Source organism: Pseudorca crassidens, chromosome 1, assembly GCF_039906515.1.
Source record: "Pseudorca crassidens isolate mPseCra1 chromosome 1, mPseCra1.hap1, whole genome shotgun sequence".
NCBI classification, from domain to species: Eukaryota; Metazoa; Chordata; class Mammalia; order Artiodactyla; family Delphinidae; genus Pseudorca; species Pseudorca crassidens.
The window spans coordinates 1,479,836-1,499,114 of record NC_090296.1 but is presented as its reverse complement, the minus strand read 5'-3'; the positions used below and the strand labels follow the sequence as shown (position 1 = coordinate 1,499,114).

At 52.3% G+C, this 19,279-nt stretch overlaps 1 protein-coding gene across 8 annotated transcripts; it reads right to left on the bottom strand.

Moving 5' to 3' along the window:
• Positions 1–46: 46 nt before the first annotated feature.
• Positions 47–18,509, bottom strand: CDCA4 (cell division cycle associated 4). 8 transcript variants are annotated; one of them, XM_067711843.1, is made up of 4 exons: positions 9,632–10,774; positions 8,877–8,956; positions 4,509–8,121; positions 47–3,457 (listed from the first exon to the last, which is right to left on the bottom strand). In XM_067711843.1, the coding sequence occupies exon 4, from the start codon at positions 3,449–3,451 to the stop codon at positions 2,777–2,779; it is 675 nt and encodes a 224-aa protein (XP_067567944.1). In that variant the 5' UTR covers positions 3,452–3,457; positions 4,509–8,121; positions 8,877–8,956; positions 9,632–10,774; the 3' UTR covers positions 47–2,776. The 8 variants fall into 8 exon arrangements, with proteins under 8 accessions (XP_067567944.1, XP_067568136.1, XP_067568223.1 ...); XM_067712035.1 differs by lacking the exons at positions 8,877–8,956; positions 9,632–10,774 and adding an exon at positions 12,244–12,287 and having other exon boundaries at positions 4,509–5,518; XM_067712122.1 differs by lacking the exons at positions 8,877–8,956; positions 9,632–10,774 and having other exon boundaries at positions 4,509–5,518; positions 8,111–8,576.
• Between the last annotated feature and the right edge of the window lie 770 nt (positions 18,510–19,279).

Here is a 19,279-nt window from a genome sequence, read left to right as displayed (position 1 = left end):
CCCAGGAACCAGCCACGTGGGGGAGGAAGCAACAGACAGCCAGGAGGACACGTGATAATATTTATTCTAAAAATGAATGACAAGGAAAATACAACATCAAGATATGGAGGGAGGCAACGCCAGCAGTGCTTAGAGTGGAATCCGTAACTCCAGAAGGTAACAGAACTGGGATTGATCACTGCCCGACACATCTCAGTACTTCAACCTGCATCGCCTACGAGCTTTTTAATCACCTTCTCGTGTGATAATCTCTAATCATGTACTGCCCATAAAGATAACTCGACTGTTTATTAGCGACGGTTCAGAAGTTTCAGTGTGAGGACTTGCCACTGGCCAAGGCTTGTACCTTGAACTGTCCTCAGGGCTGGGAACCCCTCCAGAGTCTTTCCTTTCGAGGGCCGGCCCCTCCCTCCACGTGCTCCCGGGACATGGAGGTGGGGCGGTGGAGGCGCTGGCCAGAGCTCAGCTGTGCTCAGAAGCAACTGCGAACACGCAGCGTAACTCGCTCCCCACAAACCCAGCTTCCCTACCCGGAGCCCAGGACCAGCCCAGGAGAGGTGGTGGGGTGAAGGCAGCAGCCTTCCTTTTGCAGTTTACAAACACGTGACCACCCGGACACGGGAGTTTAAAGCCCCACCCCACCCCACCCCACACTTCCATATTCAATTCAAATCCATCGTCAGTAACTGGCCACCTGCCTCCGCTCCTCTCTGGAGAAACTCTGATGCTTCCAGGGGAATCGGTGTCCAGCAGGGCCCCACCTGGCCCTGCCCGGGACATCTAGGCCATCAGCACCTCAAGGGAGCTGCCGAAATGAGAGTGCGTGGCTGGGAAGGAACCCGAAGAGCAAAGGGAGGAAGGAGGGGTCCCTACAGGGGCAGAGAGGAGGCTGGGTCTCAGCCTCTCAGGGGAGGGGGACCTGGCTATAGGCGCTGTCCGCTCCCCACCCTGAGCCCTGTTTGTGTCCTGCTGCGGAAGGCTGCCAGATAAGACACCGTAGCTGCCCGGAAACTGAGCAGATGTTTTAAGAAGATGGAAATGCCATAAAGACACAAAATACCGCTATAGGTTTGTTGCTTATAAAACATACACTTAAGCTACTTTCCACAAGGAAATCCTTTCAAACGCGGAAGGAAGCCACCCCTGGATGCTGAGAGCCACAGCCCGCCTCTCACCCACAGCTTCCTGACCGGGCTGGGCTCCCACATCGGCCCAGTCCAAGGCGCTGTCCCTCACCTGGCTTCTGCCGCAAGAGCTGGGGTGGGGAGAGTTGCCTCAGAGCCCTGCGAGGTCAGGTGATGAAGACGTCCCACAGCCTGCCTGCCAACAAACCCACGTGGAAGCTCTTCGCAACCCCACGGTCTGCCTTAGGTAGCCTGGCTGAGCTCAACTAGGGCAAAAAGACCGACTCGAGGACCACAGCATGGTAGGTAACTGACAGCACATTTCCACTTTGTTGGGTACTTTTTAATAAAATGAGGTGCACACCACTGATACTAAGAATGGCATATGCGCAAACGAAAACAACCCTTTTTGGCTAAGGGCTGGAGAAGGAAGAAAAAGCACGAGAAACGGGAAACGAGGGGTGGGCGTGCGGAGAGAATACAGTCTCACTTGTAAACAAGTGAAAAAGATCTAAAAGTCGCGGGCGGTCTCGGTGCCTGGGGCAGGGGCACAGGGCACACACACCACCCAGCCAACCCCACCGTCAACGACCCTCAAGATCGAGGGCCCACAGATGACATGTGTACAGACTTCTTTAACCCTAGACTTAAATTTATGCCACCATTCTCCAATCCAGTGGTGCATGGACACGCGCCTTCCCCAAACATGCTGGCGCACGGGCCCAGCTGACGCGGGTCGGGCAGCCCGGCCAGGCAGGGGCACGCGGAGGGCAGCAGCTTTGGGAGGAAGGTCAGCTGTGCTGGGAACCCGCGCAGGAGGGGTCCCGAGTCTCAGACCCTCTGGAGGCACCGCCCAAGACACCTCAGGGCACGCATGATCCCCACGCAGACAGTACTTGACCGTCGGCTCTGAAGACACTTATACATAAATAGGCATAAATAAAACCCTCTAACAGAGACGTGTCTCGCACAGCAGATCTGGTGAAGGCACCGCCGTGCAAGGCCTTCAACTCTGACCTCGCTCTGACCGCACCAGCGCGTACGGGCAAGGCTCACACCCGAGTCGAAAGCGGAAATCACAATGTATGGACACTGCAGACTCAGGGCAGTGGCGCTTGTTGGAAAAAGAACAGTGTGTGTTAAACCTTAAAAAAATGAAATACACCAACGGCAACTGTTTAGGTTATAAAAGTTTCTAATGTAGCAGCAGAGGATGTTTATAGAAAAAATATATTTTTAAGAAAATAGCTAAAAAAATCTAAAGTGATAAAAGTATAAAAAGTTCAAAAATATATCTTAAGACAAAATATTGCCCAAAACGTATAAAACTTAATTTTAGAAAATTCCCCTATCTAAAGTAGAATGAGGCTGGATGCGGAAGGGGGCTGGCATCCTCCAGCGGGGCTGTAGCAGGACACAGACGAGGGCCCAGGGCGGCCGCGATGACCGGCCTGCGGGAAAGCAGCCCAGCCCTGGAAGGGAGGGAGAGAGGAGGGGAGCGGGCGGACCGGATGCTGTTCTGGGCCGGTCTCCTAATCGCAGACAAACCAGAGGCCAGCCCCAGCTGCAGGGCAGCGGGCACCCACACCCCCAGCGCGCCGGCTGTTTTCGTGGGCCTCACAAACACATCTGCTGTGTGCCGCGGCCGCGGCTCAGGTCTCCACCAGGATCTCCACCACGTGGTCCAGCTCGCCCAGGTCCGACTTGCAGCCGGCGCTGGGGGGCGGGGCGGCCGTGGAGGCGAAGGCCTCCAGCCCGTCCTGGCCCGACTTGGCACCGCCCACCATGCCGGTCAGCACAGCGTCCAGGTCGTAGTAGGAGCCATCCACGTCGGAAAACAGCTCCTCCACCGCACCGGGGCTTTGACTCTCCAGTGTTTCAAATATCTGATCGAGCGACTTGTGAAAGCTTCCTCTGTTTTCTCGAGTACCGTCCCCGTCCCAAACGCCACCAGGAGGGACCCCGGGAGCCTGTGCTGCTGGGACCACTTGGAGCTCAGAGGCCGGGTCTCCAGGGTCAGGGGCCGGGCGCGCCCCCTCGCGCGCTGAGCGGCACAGGATCTCCGTGGACACCAGGCGGTCGCGCGACGCCCGCCCCGCAGTCTGGGGCACCGGCACGCACCAGCTCCCGTCCTGGGTCATCTCCTCTTGAATCTGCCGGACCGTGTTGGCGATGAGGACCGAACGGCACAGGTTGGGCTCCACCAGCATGTGGCACAGCTGGAGCTTGACCAGTGACATGTCCAGGAGCGACTGGCGCTGCAGACTGTACGCAGGCGCGGCCTCCTCGTCCTCCGCGCACTTCCTCTTCAGCCCTCGCGCAAACATCGTGCCCTGCGGAAACCGAGAAAGATGCCGTTGAGCCCACTTCAGGGTCCCTGCAGACTCTGCCCCAGGTTCAGTCTCAACATCAGGGGTGATCCACGCAGACAGGGGCACGGGCCGGGGCAGAGGGGCAACTCCAGGCGGCTGCAGCCCCTGCGCCCCTCTAGCTCAAGCCCAGCCACAGAGACCCTGTGAAGGTTGTTCTAGACGCCACCTCTAAACCACAGCGCAACCGTCTCCATCAGAAAAGATAAATGGGGCTTCCCTGGCGGCGCAGCGGTTAAGAATCTGCCTGCCAGTGCAGGAGACAGGGGTTTGAGCCCTGGTCCGGGAAGATCCCACATGCAGTGGAGATGCTAAGCCCGTGTGCCACAACTACTGAGCCTGCGCTGTAGAGCCCGCGAGCCACAACTACTGAAGCCCACGGGCCCTAGAGCCCGTGCTCTGCAACGAGAAGCCACTGCAATGAGAAGCCCGCGCACCGCAACGAAGAGTAGCCCCCGCTCACCGCAACTAGAGAAAGCCCACGCGCAGCAACGAAGACCCAACACAGCCAAAATAAATTTTAAAAAAAAGATAAATGGACCAAAAATAGGATAAATGCATCTTAAAGAACTCAGCTGAACGGGAACACCAAATTTCCGAGTGCTGGCGCCCTGGGAGGGAGGAGTTTGGGCACAGCACAGGGGCCGCGGGCAGGACGGGGCCTCGCGGTTGCTGGCGGGCTGAGTGATGCGCAGCCGGCTGACTGAGGGTCCCGGCCACCAACAGCCATTCCTGCACAGCAGGCGCAGGCTTCTCAGTGCTTTCACCAGCAGGGGGCCCCCACGCATGCCGCACAGCCCCTCTGAAAAGCTGTGCCCCGGAAGTTTCAGGGGAGATGTCGGACCTGCAGGGAGCCCCCGGGGCACTGGCGGAGCAAGCCGGGACGAGTGCTCTCCCTGCAAGGACAGGCTCTGCCAGGCTGGGCTCTCCTCGCTCTTTTAGGCCACCAGCCCCCCTTCCAACTCCCCCCCACCTCTGTGTCTGGAAGGCCCAGGCCCAGGGGCAGGGTCCTCACCAGGGCTTGGGGCAGCCTACATCCACCCAGGCGGCATCACCGGGTGGACTCCGTACCAGCGCCACGACGTGAAGATGCTGGCTGGTTCCTGGGCCTCACCCGGACCGATGCTGACCGGACGCAGCCAGCTCGCTGCACCCCTGCTCCCAGAGGCAAAAATACAAGGAACTTTCCCTCTGAACAGACTCTAAGTTGGGAGGCCTTTGGGGAATTAAAAAGCGAGCAAGAAGGGGCAGCGTTCCCCCGGCAAGCACTCTGGCAAGGTCTGTCCTTCCAAGCACAAAGTTAAGCTGTAACGCATGAACTGTCTCTCTCTTCAAGTTCATACAGTAGATAAACATTTTTATTTCAGATAATCCATTTGAGTTATCCATCAAGAGGGTTAGAATTTTTTTTTAATAAATTTATTTATGGCTGCGTTGGGTCTTCGTTGCTGGGTGGCGAGCGGGGGCTACTCTTCGTTGCGGTGCGCGGGCTCCTCATCGCAGGGCTTCTCTTGTTGCAGAGCACGGGCCCTAGGTGCACGGGCTTCAGTAGTTGTGACTCGCAGGCTTAGCAGTTGTGGCTCGCAGGCTCTAGAGCGCAGGCTCAGTAGTTGTGGCGCATGGGCTTAGTTGCTCCGCAGCATGTGGGATCTTTCTGGACCAGGTCTCGACTCCGTGTCCCCTGCATGGCAGGCGGATTCCTAACCACTGTGCCACCAGGAAAGTCCCAAGAGGGTTAGAATCTTTTAAATATGCAAATTTTTGGATTTCCTTCTTCAAAAAACAAAACAATCCTGTAGCTTCCTGTGGCTGCTGCTGGCCTATGACTGTGGTGTGGCCAGGGGCTCTGGGACCAGGTGGCAGCGCCTGTACTGACCTGCTGATGGGAAGCTCTGTGGTGAAGGAAGAAGCAGCCCCGCCCCCACCTGCCCCCCGAGCCCCACCAGCCACAGCCTTAAACGGACAGAAGAAGGTCCCCCGGCCTCTGAATCTCCTTTCAACGTCGCAGCTCTCACCTCCCGTGGACTTAACATTGAAAAAACTTTTTACAAGTGACTTCTTGGGCATTTATCCCAGAGAAATGAAAACCAATGTTCATACAAAAATATGTACAAGAATGTTCACAGCAGCTCCACTCGTAAGAGCCCCAGACTGGAAACCGAGCCCTCCAAGTGGGGAGAGGCTGCCGCTCAGGTGCCGCACACAGCGCGCCGGAGCGACCAGTAGCTGGGGTACTCGGGTGGGTCTCAAGGGGGTCACGCAGAGCGAGAAGGCCAATCTCAGAAGGCTGCCCAGGGCAGTCTCCACCTCTGTAAGGACCCTAACACAACAGATGGGTGCGCGGCCAAGGGTGAGCCCAACGGGCTCTCTGGGGTGAGGATATGGCTCCGTGTGGGGACCACGGTGGGGGGTCCAGGAAGTGCCACGGGAGCTCCGACTGCACAGAACCGCACACGAGCGCGCGCACACGCGCACACACTCTCTCTCAATCCGAATCAGCTCCGCGGCTGCTCGGAAGCCAGCTTCCTGGTGGGGATGCGTTATCTGTGCATCTCACGCAGACGCCCACACTGGGCGGCAGGGCAAGGATGTCCCTCCAGGACACTTCTTTACAACCGCCCCTGGACCCATAACTACTGATATTTCAAAACAAAAAGTTTAAAAACTAAGTGACTATAGCTCATTCCCCTCAAGACTAATTTCCCCAGAACAGCAAACAGGTCTAACTTATCAACATAACCCCCAGGCCACAGCCAATCATAACACCTTGCACACACCCACTTATTAACTGTCTTTAAGTGAATGACAGTGTAACCGGGCAGGACACCATGGGGTCTTCCCGGTACAGGCCATCCCCCATATCCTCCGCTTTAGCTCCTCTCAGAAGTACCCAGACCGTAGTAATTGATGCACATTTCCTGAAGTTGTTTTGCAGATGTGAAAACCTCCCCCACCAAATGGAAGATGTTAACTACTTGATAACCATGGGCGCGTAGCCCCAGGCCTCCTGGAGCCTAAGGACTGATGACGTGAACCCCTGTGACACCACCCTGTTCCCTCAGCATCAGCCAATCAGAAAATTGCGCACGACCTGATCACATACCCTGCAACCACCACTCCCTCAACCGGCCTTTAAAAATGCTTTGCCTTTAAAAATGCTTTGCCGAAAGCCTTCAGGGAGCTCGAGGGCACGAGCCTGCAATAAACCTTTCTCTGCTCCAAACTCTGGTGTTTCAGTTTGTTTGGCCTCACTGTGCATGCAGCATTACAAAAGCAGCAGCTTACCACCAAAATACCGGGAAAATACTTCAGTGACTTCTAGTAATAAAGGATTCAAGTTTTTTGTCTTGGCTGCAAATTCAACTTTTACAGTCTTTTTTCCCCAGTTACTTGTGTAAAAGTCACTGGCTTAAATTTTCTAAGCATATTGAGAATTACTATAAATAGTGTCAATAAAGACATAATTTATTTATAATATAAACTAATTTATAATTAACTATAATTAATTTATAGTTAATATGAATTATGTCTATAAAGAGACACCCTGTGTTGGGGGGAAAAAATTAAGTTTCAAGGGTTCCTCTAATCACCTCTGGCTTTTAGCATCTTTTCGACCAAACCTAAAATCCTGACTCTGCACAGCGACCAATTTAATTTAGGGCCCAGGGACTTCCCTGGTGGTCCAGTGGTTAAGACTCCGCACTCTCACCGCCGAGGGCCCAGGTTCCATCCCTGGTCAGGGAACTAAGATCCCATAAGCCCTGCAGCGTGGCCAAAAAAAAAAAGATTATTTAAGGCCCAAACCAAACTCCCTCGAATAACACAGTTAAGCCTGAGTTTACCAACAGAGGAAGTCGAGCCACCCTCCGTGGGCCCCATGCAGCTCAGGTCAGCAGCCACTCGGGATGGCGGGGCCGGGCGGGTGACCATGGCCGACCCACAGCCAGGAAGCTACATGGGAAGCCCTGGGACCCCACCTCCCTTTCCTCGAGGGGTCCTCAGAACACCCAGCCCACGAACTCACGAGTGGTCAACCCAGTGGGGGCCCCGGGGGCTGAGCTCGGGGCCGGCTGCAGCTTGGTGTGGTCAGCACCTGGGGCAGCACTGCCAGGAAAGAAGGGCAGAGGGCACGCTCACGGCTATTTGCTCTGAGACTGAACGGACACAGCGAGGACACCCAGCCACCATCACAGGCACCAGCCCAGGAAGCAGCCTGCTCCCTCCGCGCCAGACCTGCAGGAAGTCAGACCTCCATCTCTAGCGACAGCCCAGGAAGCCCTACAACCGCCCTGTGACACCCCCCACAATGGCCTGGCTTGATCAATAACCCACGGCGTCCATGGTCTTTGTTCTCGCTTCTGACTGAGGACCAACCGGAGAAAACCAGACGTGCCCCAGCCATCGCAGTGGCGCCCGGGTCTCGTCAGCCGTCCAGCTTCCCCAGCCCCGCAGCCCCCAGCAGGACCCCGAGCCCCCTCTCCACTGGCAAGCGCTCCCACTCCCCTGCTGCCCGAGTCCCTGCTCAGCCCGGTGGTGGCAGTGGTGGTGGCGGCTCCCCAGCCGCAACAGCTTGGAATAAACAGCCTCTGCTCTTCTCGCAAGGCAGCCTTCATTCACCTCCACAGTCACTGCAGATGATCGGGAAAGAAGCAGAAGGCACAAGAGAGACACTCGGGAACCAGTCATCACGCCGGCCCCCAGCGCTTCCCGACCACGTTCTCCTCTGCGTGTTTGAGTCTTGGCAAGTCCTGCTTTCCTTGCTCACCACACCTTCCATGTTACTCAGAACTTTACCACTTCTGACAGCCGCGAGTCTGTCCCAACATACAGCGCCCTGATCATACTGACGGCTTATCCAGGGCTCTGCCCTCCCAGCCTTCCAGGCGGTGGGGGCGGCCCTCCCAGCTCCAGCACTGCCTCCTCAGTGCGTCTGCCGGGCGAGGGGCAGCGCGATTTTACCAAGCTGCGTTCAGGAAGGAAGGGACCAATTCCCCCTCCGCCGTTTCTCCCGCACTCATCTGTCACAGCTGCTGGTGGGCTCCCACTGTGCTTCACCGACAGTCCCAGCCCCAGCTAGATCCTCCCTGACCACATCCCTACCCTCCCACCCCACACAGCACTTCTGCCTGCTCGGACCCCCCCCACCAGCCAGTTTCACCACCCGACATAACATTACTTAAGACTGAAAATCAGCTAGTTGAATGGGTGAAGAGTGGTGTATCTGACAACGGGACACCACTTGGCAAACAAAACCCACCATGAGACGCAAGGACACGCCACGATGGATCTCAAAACACCACGTGAATATGAGTAACAAAGCAAGAAGAGGAACACAGGGACCGTACTGCTATGTACATGAACTCACTGAACAGGCAAAGCTAACCCAAGTTGTTGCCACTGACGAGTCACGACTGGCGGGAACTCCCTGGGACGGTGGGAATACAGCTCCCTCCAGATGGGCGCCTGGGTCACTCGAGAAGATGCATTTGTCAGAATTCACTGAACTGCACAACTAACATCTGTTCATTTCATTGCATCAAATTATACCTTCATAATAAACAAAAATGCATCAATAACCAATGTGACGGGGGTGGTTACCACATTAAATCTAAAACACTTTATAGATACTGCCCCCCGCCGCGCCCCCACAGGCAGGCCAGAACACATACAGGCTCAAAGTCAGCCCAAATTATTCCCCGCAAATGTTCCAAAGCCTAAGCGACTGTTAATTCGTGCCACGCTCCACAAAAGATGCTGGCCGACTCACATCTACGGAAGGGAGCAGCCCATGGGCAGTGCCCCACCGCCCAGAGGCTGGGTGAGTGGGTGGGGTCACGACGATCTCAGAAGGTGGCCTGCGAGGGTTCCCCCTCCTCAGACCACTGTGTTTGGGACAAAGTCAGAACACAGCATGGTTCGGAAGGGACCCTGAGAGATGCTCAGGGCAGAGGTGGGGACCCAGAACCCCCAGGCTGGCCTGCTGAAGCACAGCTCCCTGCCCAGCAGTGACTGTGGCCTGAAGGCACTGAACCCTTCTAACACGGGGTGACACAAGGCCCTACGCCTCTGAGGCTGTCCTAACCGCACAGCCTAACTCACCGCTGAGTGCTGAGCAAAAAAATGTTAGGCATTACCCACCTCCGTCACCTCCACAGTCGGCTGGAAGGTCTCGCCACGTAGCTGGTTAAACACCCGAGGCCCACCGAGTCCTCAGTTAGCACGTTCCACACAAAACCCTCCAACATCCCTGGACAGCCGGCCCGCCAGGGTTGACCCCCGTCGCCGCACAGCACCACCCTCAGGCCTCCTCCAGACCAGGCGCAGGCGGGACAGACAGGCCACGAGTTCCACGTGGCGGTGAAGCGGGGGCGGGGGGGGGGGACGGACACGGACACTGCGCCCGCCCACCCCGAGCAGTCCCAGCAGAGACCCCCGTCACAGCCAGGTCCCCATTCCTGAGCAGCTCTCACGCCACGTGGCCACCATCCCCAGAGCCGGTGGAGAATGCAGATCCCCAGATCCAGAGCAGCAGGGCTGTGGGGGCACTGGGGACAGACTCGTCACCATGACCTTCCGCCACGGCCAAGCACTCTCGTGAGTTTCAGGTTTTTAAGGCAAATCAACATGAACACTCTCAGTTTCTGTCTCACTATTTGGCTTTGAAATACTCATTAAAGAAAACTGAAGATGGAGCAAGCAAAGCTAAATTTTGAGAAGGCTACCTCTAAGCTGTGTGGCAGTCACCCCTCCACTATTGCCTGTCTGCAGCTTTCAAAAGCTAGCACAAAAAAGCTGATTTCAAGTACTTTTGTTTTCGGCTGTGCCGTGCAGCTTGTGGGATCTTAGTTCCCCAACTAGGGACTGAACCCGGGCCCACGGCAGTGAAAGCACACAGTCCTAACCACTGGACCGCCAGGGAATTCCCTCAAGTACTTCTGTTACTTGGAATAACATACACAAACCTTCTCTGCCTGGGAATATGTTCTACTAGCAAGTTGAGGGAAACTTCCAGCCCTCCTTCTAAGACAAAACCTGCCATTCTCTCTCTCCAAAAAAAAGAAAAAAAAAAAAAGGTCGTAACTGATTTTTTTATTCTGAATTTCAACTTTAATTATAAAACATGGTGAAACTTGAAAATAAAGAGCAATTGTATGTAGGAAGTTCACAGAATATTTAACTTAATTTTGTAAGCGGACAGTATCTTCTTTGCCTCATTTTAGCAGAACAGTAAACTCAGTCTGGCTGTTCTGTGTAAGCAACACAGGGCCCCACAAGAGGAAACACGGCCATTTCCAGCAGAGGAAAACCCTCTACTTGGACCACAGCTTCTCCCAGCAAACAGTTAGCTGGTGGATGCTTTCCCTGGTAATCCTGCTTTGGGGACAATAAGCTTTTGAAATCGTAGAGCTGAGCTTGCCTCTGACTTGTGGAAGTGAGTGCCCGGTACTTTTCCTAGTCCTCTGACTGCAGCAGGATGGGGCGGAACAAGGAGCCCGCTGAAGACAGCTCCCTTAGCAGCCAGGGTCTGGGAGCCCTCCTCCCCCCACATCCTGCTCCCCTCCCTGATGTCTGTCTCCACTGGCCTGGGCAGCTTAGGCCAGCCTGCAGGGGAAGCAGACAGAGCACCAGCTTTAGACCACCCAAGGCTGGCATCTCTTGCTCCCTGATACCCCCTTGACCAGCTTAGAGAGAAGCTGGGTCTCCTACAGTAGGGAGCAGGGAAGCTATTGCAAAATATCCTTAACATTCCTTTTCAAAGCAATTAAAATTGAGACACAAAGGAAAAGAACCCAAACTGAACACTCACAGGCACGCAGCTTACTACAGGGAGGCAGCCCCGCCCTCGGGGGTTCCAGAGAAAGGTGCCCCGGCCGGGCCATTTCTGGAAGGCAGTATAGCACTGCAAATCCCAGTTCTGCTACAAGGACCTAGGATGAAATTCAAGTGTTCCATCGCTAACACTCACCACCCACTCCTCGCTCTACAAGGAATGCAGATTAGGGAGAAAACCTAGAAACATGGACAGATGTGGGTGGATAAAAGGATGGACGAATGGACGATGGATTGATGGATGGGTGGGTAGATGGGTGGATGATGGATGGAAGGATCGACCGGTGGGTGGAAGGAGGCGTAGGATGAGGGATGGATGAGTGACAGAGGAGCGGCAGCTTGGTGGCACTGTGGTCAGGGCTGTAAATCCAAGTAGGCCAGACAAGTGGCTCCCCAGGGTCCCTACCGGTCTCCCAGGAGGGTCTTCGTGGGAAGCAGGAGGAGGAGGGCCTGCACTGACCCCTTCCAAGTCAAAGGTGAGAAGACAATGTAGGAAATTCCCTGAGGAGGAGCCCAACCGACCCATCGTAACTGTTTCTCCTCTTAAGAAGAGCCCCCAATTAGGTTAAACGCAAGGCTACATGTTACTTTTGACTTGAAATGGTGCGGAACAGCCAAAGTTTAGTCTGCGGCTGCAGAGAGAGAATCCCAGGAGGCCGGTCACTCGTCGAGCGGGAAGGGGGCGCCGGTCATTGCGACTGCGCCCCCTCCTCCGACGCGCCCCCGGACCCCCAGGCCGCCCCCTCCCCCGGACTACCCCCAGCTCCCCCCAACTCCCCAGGCTGTCCTCAGCCCTCCGGGCCCCCCGCCCCAGGCCGCCCCCCAAGGACCCCACAGGCTCCCTGGGCCCCCGCCCACGCCCGAGCCCTCCCGGGGACCCCGCCGCCGCACAAAGGCCCGGGCCCAGCCGAGAAGCTCACCTGGCAGCCCGCGTCCGCGCCGCCCGCGCCACCGCCGAGGGAGGGGCCGCCGCGAGGGGCGGGGCCGCCAAGGAGGGGCCGCCGGGGGCGGGGCCGCGCAGCGCCCACAATGGGTCGCCGTGGCGCCGGCCGCCCCGCCCGCTGATTGGCCGGGCGCGGGGGCGGAGCCTCTGGTTCAAACCACGGGCGGGGCCTGGCGCCCGAGTTCCCGCGCGGCCGCGTTGGCCGTTGGGCCCGCGCCCTCGGCCGCCCCGCCCCCGGCGGCTCCCAGGTCTCCGCGCGCGGCCCCAGTGCGCCTGCGCTGGCCTCCGGAGGGCGGGGCTGGTAGGGCCGGAGAGGACGGGGTGGGGGAGGGGGAGAGGACGGGGTGGGGGAGGGGGAGAGGACGGGGTGGGGGAGGGGGAGAGGACGGGGTGGGGGAGGGGAGAGGACGGGGTGGGGGAGGGGAGAGGAATAGGGTGGGGGAGGGGAGAGGAATAGGGTGGGGGAGGGGGAGAGGACGGGGTGGCGGAGGGAAGCCCGGCGCCTCTGCTCCCTGGACTGCTCGTCTCTCCAGGGGCTTCAGGTTTACCTGTAAGAAATGAAATCACAAAAGTCGAAAGGAGGGACTTCCCTGGTGGCTCAGTGGTTAAGAATCCGCCTGCCATTGCAGGGGACACGGGTTCGTGCCCTGGTCTGGGAAGATCCCACATGCCACGGAGCAACTAAGCCCGTGCGCCACAACTACTGAGCCTGCGCTCGAGAGCCCGCGAGCCACAACTACTGAAGCCCGCGCGCCTAGAGCCCGTGCTCCGCAACAAGAGAAGCACCGCAATGAGAAGCCCACGCACCACAACGAAGAGCAGCCCCCGCTCGCCGCAACTAGAGAAAGCCTGCACGCAGCAACGAAGACCCAACGCAGCCAAAAATTAATTAATTAATTAAAAAGAAATGAAAAAAAAAAAAAGAAAGAAATGGAGGGGCTTCCCTGGTGGCGCAGTGGTTGAGAGTCCGCCTGCCGATGCAGGGGACACGGGTTCGTGCCCCGGTCCGGGAAGATCCCACATGCCGCGGAGCGGCTGGGCCCGTGAGCCATGGCCGCTGAGCCTGCGCGTCCGCAGCCTGTGCTCCGCAACGGGAGAGGCCACAACAGTGAGAGGCCCGCGTACCGCAAAAAAAAAAAAATGGAAAGGAGATGAGGTTTCTTTAAAAAATAACTTCTTAGTGGAGAGGTCCTAAATAGGATACACAGAAGGACTCACAAAACTAGATGAAAACTGTTATTGTCATGGTTTATTACTGCAAAAGGATGCAGAGATAAAGATTACGTCTTCCGTGTGTGGGGCTGGAGCCAGGAGGATCCGTGCTGTGCTCGCTCGGGGCTTTCCACACCCCTCCCCTAAATCTCATCGTAGACCATGTGGTGTGGCCCCAGGTCCCCAGCAAAACACTACTAGCTGGCAGGACATCCCCTCCCAGGACCCGAGGGCAAAGACCACACCTCTCCTCGGGCAACTTTCTTTTCTTTGCTACACAACAAGGGAAATCCCCAAGCTCAACGAAGATCTTATTTCTGTCATCTACTTTTAAATTATGACTGATGACATTATATCAGGCCATCTCAGAATTTTGGGAATTTCATACAATTTTGGAATAGTTATATTAATACATACCCATACAAATATAAAGTTAAAAGGTTTAGTATTCCTTCTTCTTTAACAAGCGTCCCATGTAATTTAACATCAAATAAGCCTGAGTAGTTTAACATTTTACCGGGTGAGAGACAAATCCTTTGAGCTTTTGCAAAGGCCTGCTGGAAGAGCCCAGAGTTACTTCAGGGTCAGAAAGACTTCACTTAGAACCCAACTTTTGGAAAGTTTGTCAAAAATATCAAAAGATTTTGGACACTTGCTCACACAGGACAATGGACCATTAAGAAATGATGCTTAATTATCTATTTGACCAAAGTAATGATAAAAGATTTCAAAGATAAATACAAAAAGTTACATAGTTGTTAGCAAAATGTAGTTCTTTTAATATTCAGAAGATTCAGTTTTCTTAAGGAATCAAATACCTGATTAAGACAACCTGAAACACAGGAAATAATCTGGGTAAAACACAATTTTGGCTTTCTAAGCAGATTACTAAAAGGTAAGGAAAAACCTTTCACAATCTCTTATCAGAAGCAGGCAACAATTCAAGAAAACCTTGTCCTGTTAGCATATGAAACTTAGGTTTTAGTTTTACATAAGTACACTACTGATTTTAAAGCTTATTTTTAAAACCCTTGTAATAGCAATTCAATTTTAGCCATCTTGACCACACATAAATTTCCTTTTTTTAAGATTCCTTTTCCACAAACCTACAACTTAGTATTACCATCCAGCTTCTGTCCTGTCTTTCCTTTTTCCTATTCTGAAACAATCAGATTCACTTTAGAACAAAAGTACTTTCTTTCCCTCAACAAAGTGCATTTCCATTCCTCATACCTTTTCTTACCAAAAACACACATCCTACTTTCCTTGTATACAGAGTTGTTTTCCTTTATTATTTCTAGTAGTTTTAAACAATTATGAATGGTCTGTTACTAGCAAATTTATCAATACAATTCATAATTCCTAAAAGCATATTATCCTTGTAGTAAATTTTCCAGTGTGGCATGTTTACCAATAGACCAAAATATCTATTTCCTTTGTAAAGGAAGCCAAAAGTGAATGAAACTATTTTTAGTTATGTTTCAGTATTTTATCTTATTTGGGAATAATCTAGATGTTTAATGACTACCCATCATTTAATTTAACTTAGCAGAACTGTAAGGCTTCAGGTTACCAAAAAGGTCTGAGGAACCTATTTAAAAGGTTTACCTAGAAACTTGTATCTCATCCACATCCATTCAATTCATTTGTTTTCAAAAGTCATATTTAGATCACTCAAGAAAAATTTTATCATACCCAGTTTTTTTTTCTTGCTGACAAATTATTTAACAAAGATAACATGAACTTGTCTGACCAACAAACCCAGGTAGGGGACTTTCATGGTGGTCCAGTGCATAAGACTGTGCTCCCAAAGCAGGGGGCCCGGGTTTGATCCCTGGTCATCCGGGAACTAGATCTCACATGCATGCTGCAACTAAAAAAGATCCCATGTGCCACAACTAAGACCCAGAGCAGCCTAAACAAACAAACAAACAAATATTAGTTAATAAATAAATAACTCAGGTAGCATGCCTGCTTTTTTAATTTTAAATCTTTTATTGTAATTTGAGCACATTCATTTCTTTTATGTTTTAACATCTTTGTTGGAGTACAATTGCTTGACAATGGTGTGTGAGTTTCTGCTGTATAACAAAGGGAATCAGCTATACATATACATATATCCCCATATCCCCTCCCTCTTGCGTCTCCCTCCCACCCTCCCTATCCCACCCCTCTAGGTGGTCACAGAGCACCGAGCTGCTCTCCCTGTGCTATGCGGCTGCTTCCCACTAGCTATCTGTTTTACGCTTGGTAGTGTATGTATGTCCATGTCACTCTCTCACTTCGTCCCAGCTTACACTTCCCCCTCCCCGTGTCCTCAAGTCCATTCTCTACGTCTGCATCTTTATTCCTGTCCTGCCCCTAGGTTCTTCAGAACCTTTTTTTTTTTTAGATTCCATACATATGTGTTAGCATATGGTATTTGTTTTTCTCTTTCTGACTTACTTCACTCTGTATGACAGACTCTAGGTCCGTCCACCTCACTACAAATAACTCCATTTCGTTTCTTTTTATGGCTGAGTAATATTCCATTGTATATATGTGCCACATCTTCTTTATCCATTCATCTGTCGATGGACACTTAGGTTGCTTCCATGTCCTGGCTATTGTAAGTAGAGCTGCAATGAACATTGTGGTACATGACTCTTTTTGAATTATGGTTTTCTCAGGGTATATGCCCAGTAGTGGGATTGCTGGGTCGTATGATGGTAGTTCTAGTTTTAGTTTTTCAAGGAACCTCCATACTGTTCTCCATAGTGGCTGTATCAATTTACATTCCCACCAACAGTGCAAGAGGGTTCCCTTTTCTCCACACCCTTTTCAGCATTTGTTGTTTGTAGATTTTTAGATGATTGCCATTCTGACTGGTGTGAGGTGATACCTCATTGTAGTTTTTGTTTGTTTGTTTGTTTGTTTTTGCAGTACGCGGGCCGCTCACTGCTGTGGCCTCTCCCGTTGCGGAGCACAGGCTCCGGACCTGCAGGCTCAGCGGCCATGGCCCACGGGCCCAGCCGCTCCGCGGCATGTGGGATCTTCCCGGACCGGGGCACGAACCCGTGTCCCCTGCATCGGCAGGCGGACTCTCAACCACTGCGCCACCGGGGAAGCCCCTCATTGTAGTTTTGATTTGCTTTTCTCTAATGATTAGTGATGTTGAGCATTCTTTCATGTATTTGTTGGCAGTCTGTATATCCTCTTTGGAGAAATGTCTATTTAGGTCTTAGAATGGCTGCCTTCTTTTCAGCGTTGATAACTCCAAAGACATGTTTATTTTAATTAGACCAACAACTCCAAGTTAGCTTTAATTCACCAAAATTAATCCTAGATCACGTAAACCCCCAAAGCACCTAGGCCAGTCTGTTATATTTTAATTCATATAAGGGCTTGTTTGTTTTTAAACCACTTAATTAGTGCCCTTTTCCAAATTAATGTTAACAATACCAACCAGAGATAGAAGAGAAAAATAATACCACACATCTACAACACATATATAGACACACATGAAAATATAGATAGATGCAAACAGGGACCTTACAGTTTCATTTAAAATTCTAGCCATGTCTCAGATATAAGCTCAAAAGAGTAGTTAGATCCAAACTGTGCTGTAAGGATTCTTTTCGAGCTGTTTATGTTATGGAGTCAATTTGTCTTTAAGAAGCTTCTGCATACCAATCAAAGAACGCATTACATAGTCTCCAGAGACGTCTGGAACCCTCTCTTTTAAGGGTGCCCCTTAAGGTGGACTTATTTCAAACAAAGGTTCCCCCTTTAGAACAGGATGGTGACTTACCAAAAGGCTTCAACAAACAGAAACAGAAAGCAAGTTTCCTCCTAGAAGTTTGGAGTATATTTGTCTATAATGAAAACCTAGGGGAATTGCTATTTAAACCTTTCCTTCTAGTTGTTATTTGCTCCAGTTAAGGTAGAAACAGTAATTAAAGGTTTAGCATTTGGATCCAATTTTAAAGGGGCAGGTTTTTGCTGAGGAGGAGAGAGGGAGATGGTGCTGAGGGCTGAGGCTGAGACAAAGGCGGTGGGGTCTGAGTCAAGGGAATGGGGCCTGAGACAAAGGGGTGGGGTCTGAGTCAAGGGGGTGGGGCCTGAGACAAAGGGGTGGAGTCTGAGACAAAGCGGGCAGGGAAGACAAGACAAAGAAGCTGGGGGAGGGAACACAAGGAGCCCCAGGCTTCATAAGCCATTTGTTCTTTTCTAGGTTTTTGTTGTTGTTTTGGCCAATTTAGAAGCGGTATCTTGCAAAGAGGCAATTTTAGAGTTCTGTGCACGTTTGGAAGCTTTTAGGTGCCAATAAAAATAAATCTACCATTCATTTTGTTTAATTTTCGGACCACGGTCCTCCAATGTAATCCTAACAAAAACGAGTTTGAGATTAAAAGTTCCCCATAATGTGCACTGTAATTCCGGATTACTTTTAGTTTGTTTGGCCCACTTAGTTAAAATGTGCATATGGGGGTCCATAGTTTTTGCATATGAAACTGGCCGGAGTCCCTGAAGGCGGGCTGCCCGCAGAGAATTTAGGAGACTGGGTTGCCATTTCCCTAAGTTCTCCTGGAAACCCAAGATAGTTGCTAGAGTCCTTGCCCAGATACCAAAAGGAATAAACGTCCCAGTTAGCATGATCCCCAAAAGAGAACCCTGTTACCGCACTCCAGAAAACAACTGAGTACTTACCAAGGACAAAGCCTTGAACCGGAAAGGACAAAACCTTTCCAGATCCCATGTAAAGTCTGAGAGCTCAAAACACAAAAAGAGCGGGGTGTGGAATCCAAGAGCAGACGCACCAAACCGAAAGCAGGCGGCAGCTCACAGAAGTGATGAGCACAGGGGCTCAGTGTGGGCACGTCACTGCATTCCACGAGCTGTCATCTCTCGGGGTTTGCCTCCTTTGGACCCCGCTTCTGACACCAGATATGTCAACTTTAATCATATAGTAGCCAGTTATTTTACCAGCAGAAGTGAGTTTATTCAGGAATAGGCAGAGGAATAGCAATTCTGCATATGCGAACTATGGTGGACCCCAGGCAAATCCAGAAAACACGGAGGAGGAACTCGCTTTTACAGGGAAGAGAAGGGAGTTGAAGGGGCTGTGATACCCAAAGAGTGGGAGCGAGCTCAGAGTCCCAAGTGTGAAGGCTTCTCATTGGTCGGGCTCGTGGCGCGAGAGAAGTTTTCTTCTTCCTGTTGGATTGTAGCTGGAGGCACCTTTTGTGGGAGATGTACAGGTAAACGTCGTTTCCTGTTTGGGGTAATTGATAATGCATAGTAGGCATGAGAGCTCCCCCTACAGGTCTGTCCCGGCTCCTACTTTAGTCTCTTTAATTCCACAAAACTGTGTGTGCTGCTTTTCTGTAAATTGCAAATTATTTCAAAACTAAAAGTTAGATAAAAGTATATACACAGGGGCTTCCCTGGTGGCGCAGCGGTTGAGAATCTGCCTGCCAATGCAGGGGACACGGGTTCGAGCCCTGGTCTGGGAAGATCCCACATGCCGCGGAGCAACTAAGCCCGTGCGCCACAACTACTGAGCCTGCGTTTCTGGAGCCTGTGCTCCGCAACAAGAGAGGCCGCGATAGTGAGAGGCCCGTGCACCGCGATGAAGAGTAGCTCCCGCTCGCCACAACTAGAGAAAGCCCTCTCACAGCAACGAAGACCCAACACAGCCAAAAAGAAATAATTAATTAATAAATTTTAAAAAAAGTATATACAGAAAATAATTCTATATAGTTTCCATGGGTGCCTATATAGGCAAGCAAATGTTTAGGAAAAGTGCAACTTCTGTAAGT

Coding starts and splice junctions, on each gene's coding strand:
- CDCA4 (XM_067711786.1), bottom strand. CDS start 8,179: ATGACTGGTTCCCGAGTGTCTCTCTTGTGCCTTCTGCTTCTTTCCCGA. Junction 3,458..8,110: donor CATCTGCAGTGACTGTGGAG/GTGAATGAAGGC, acceptor CGGTTTCCGCAG/GGCACGATGTTTGCGCGAGG.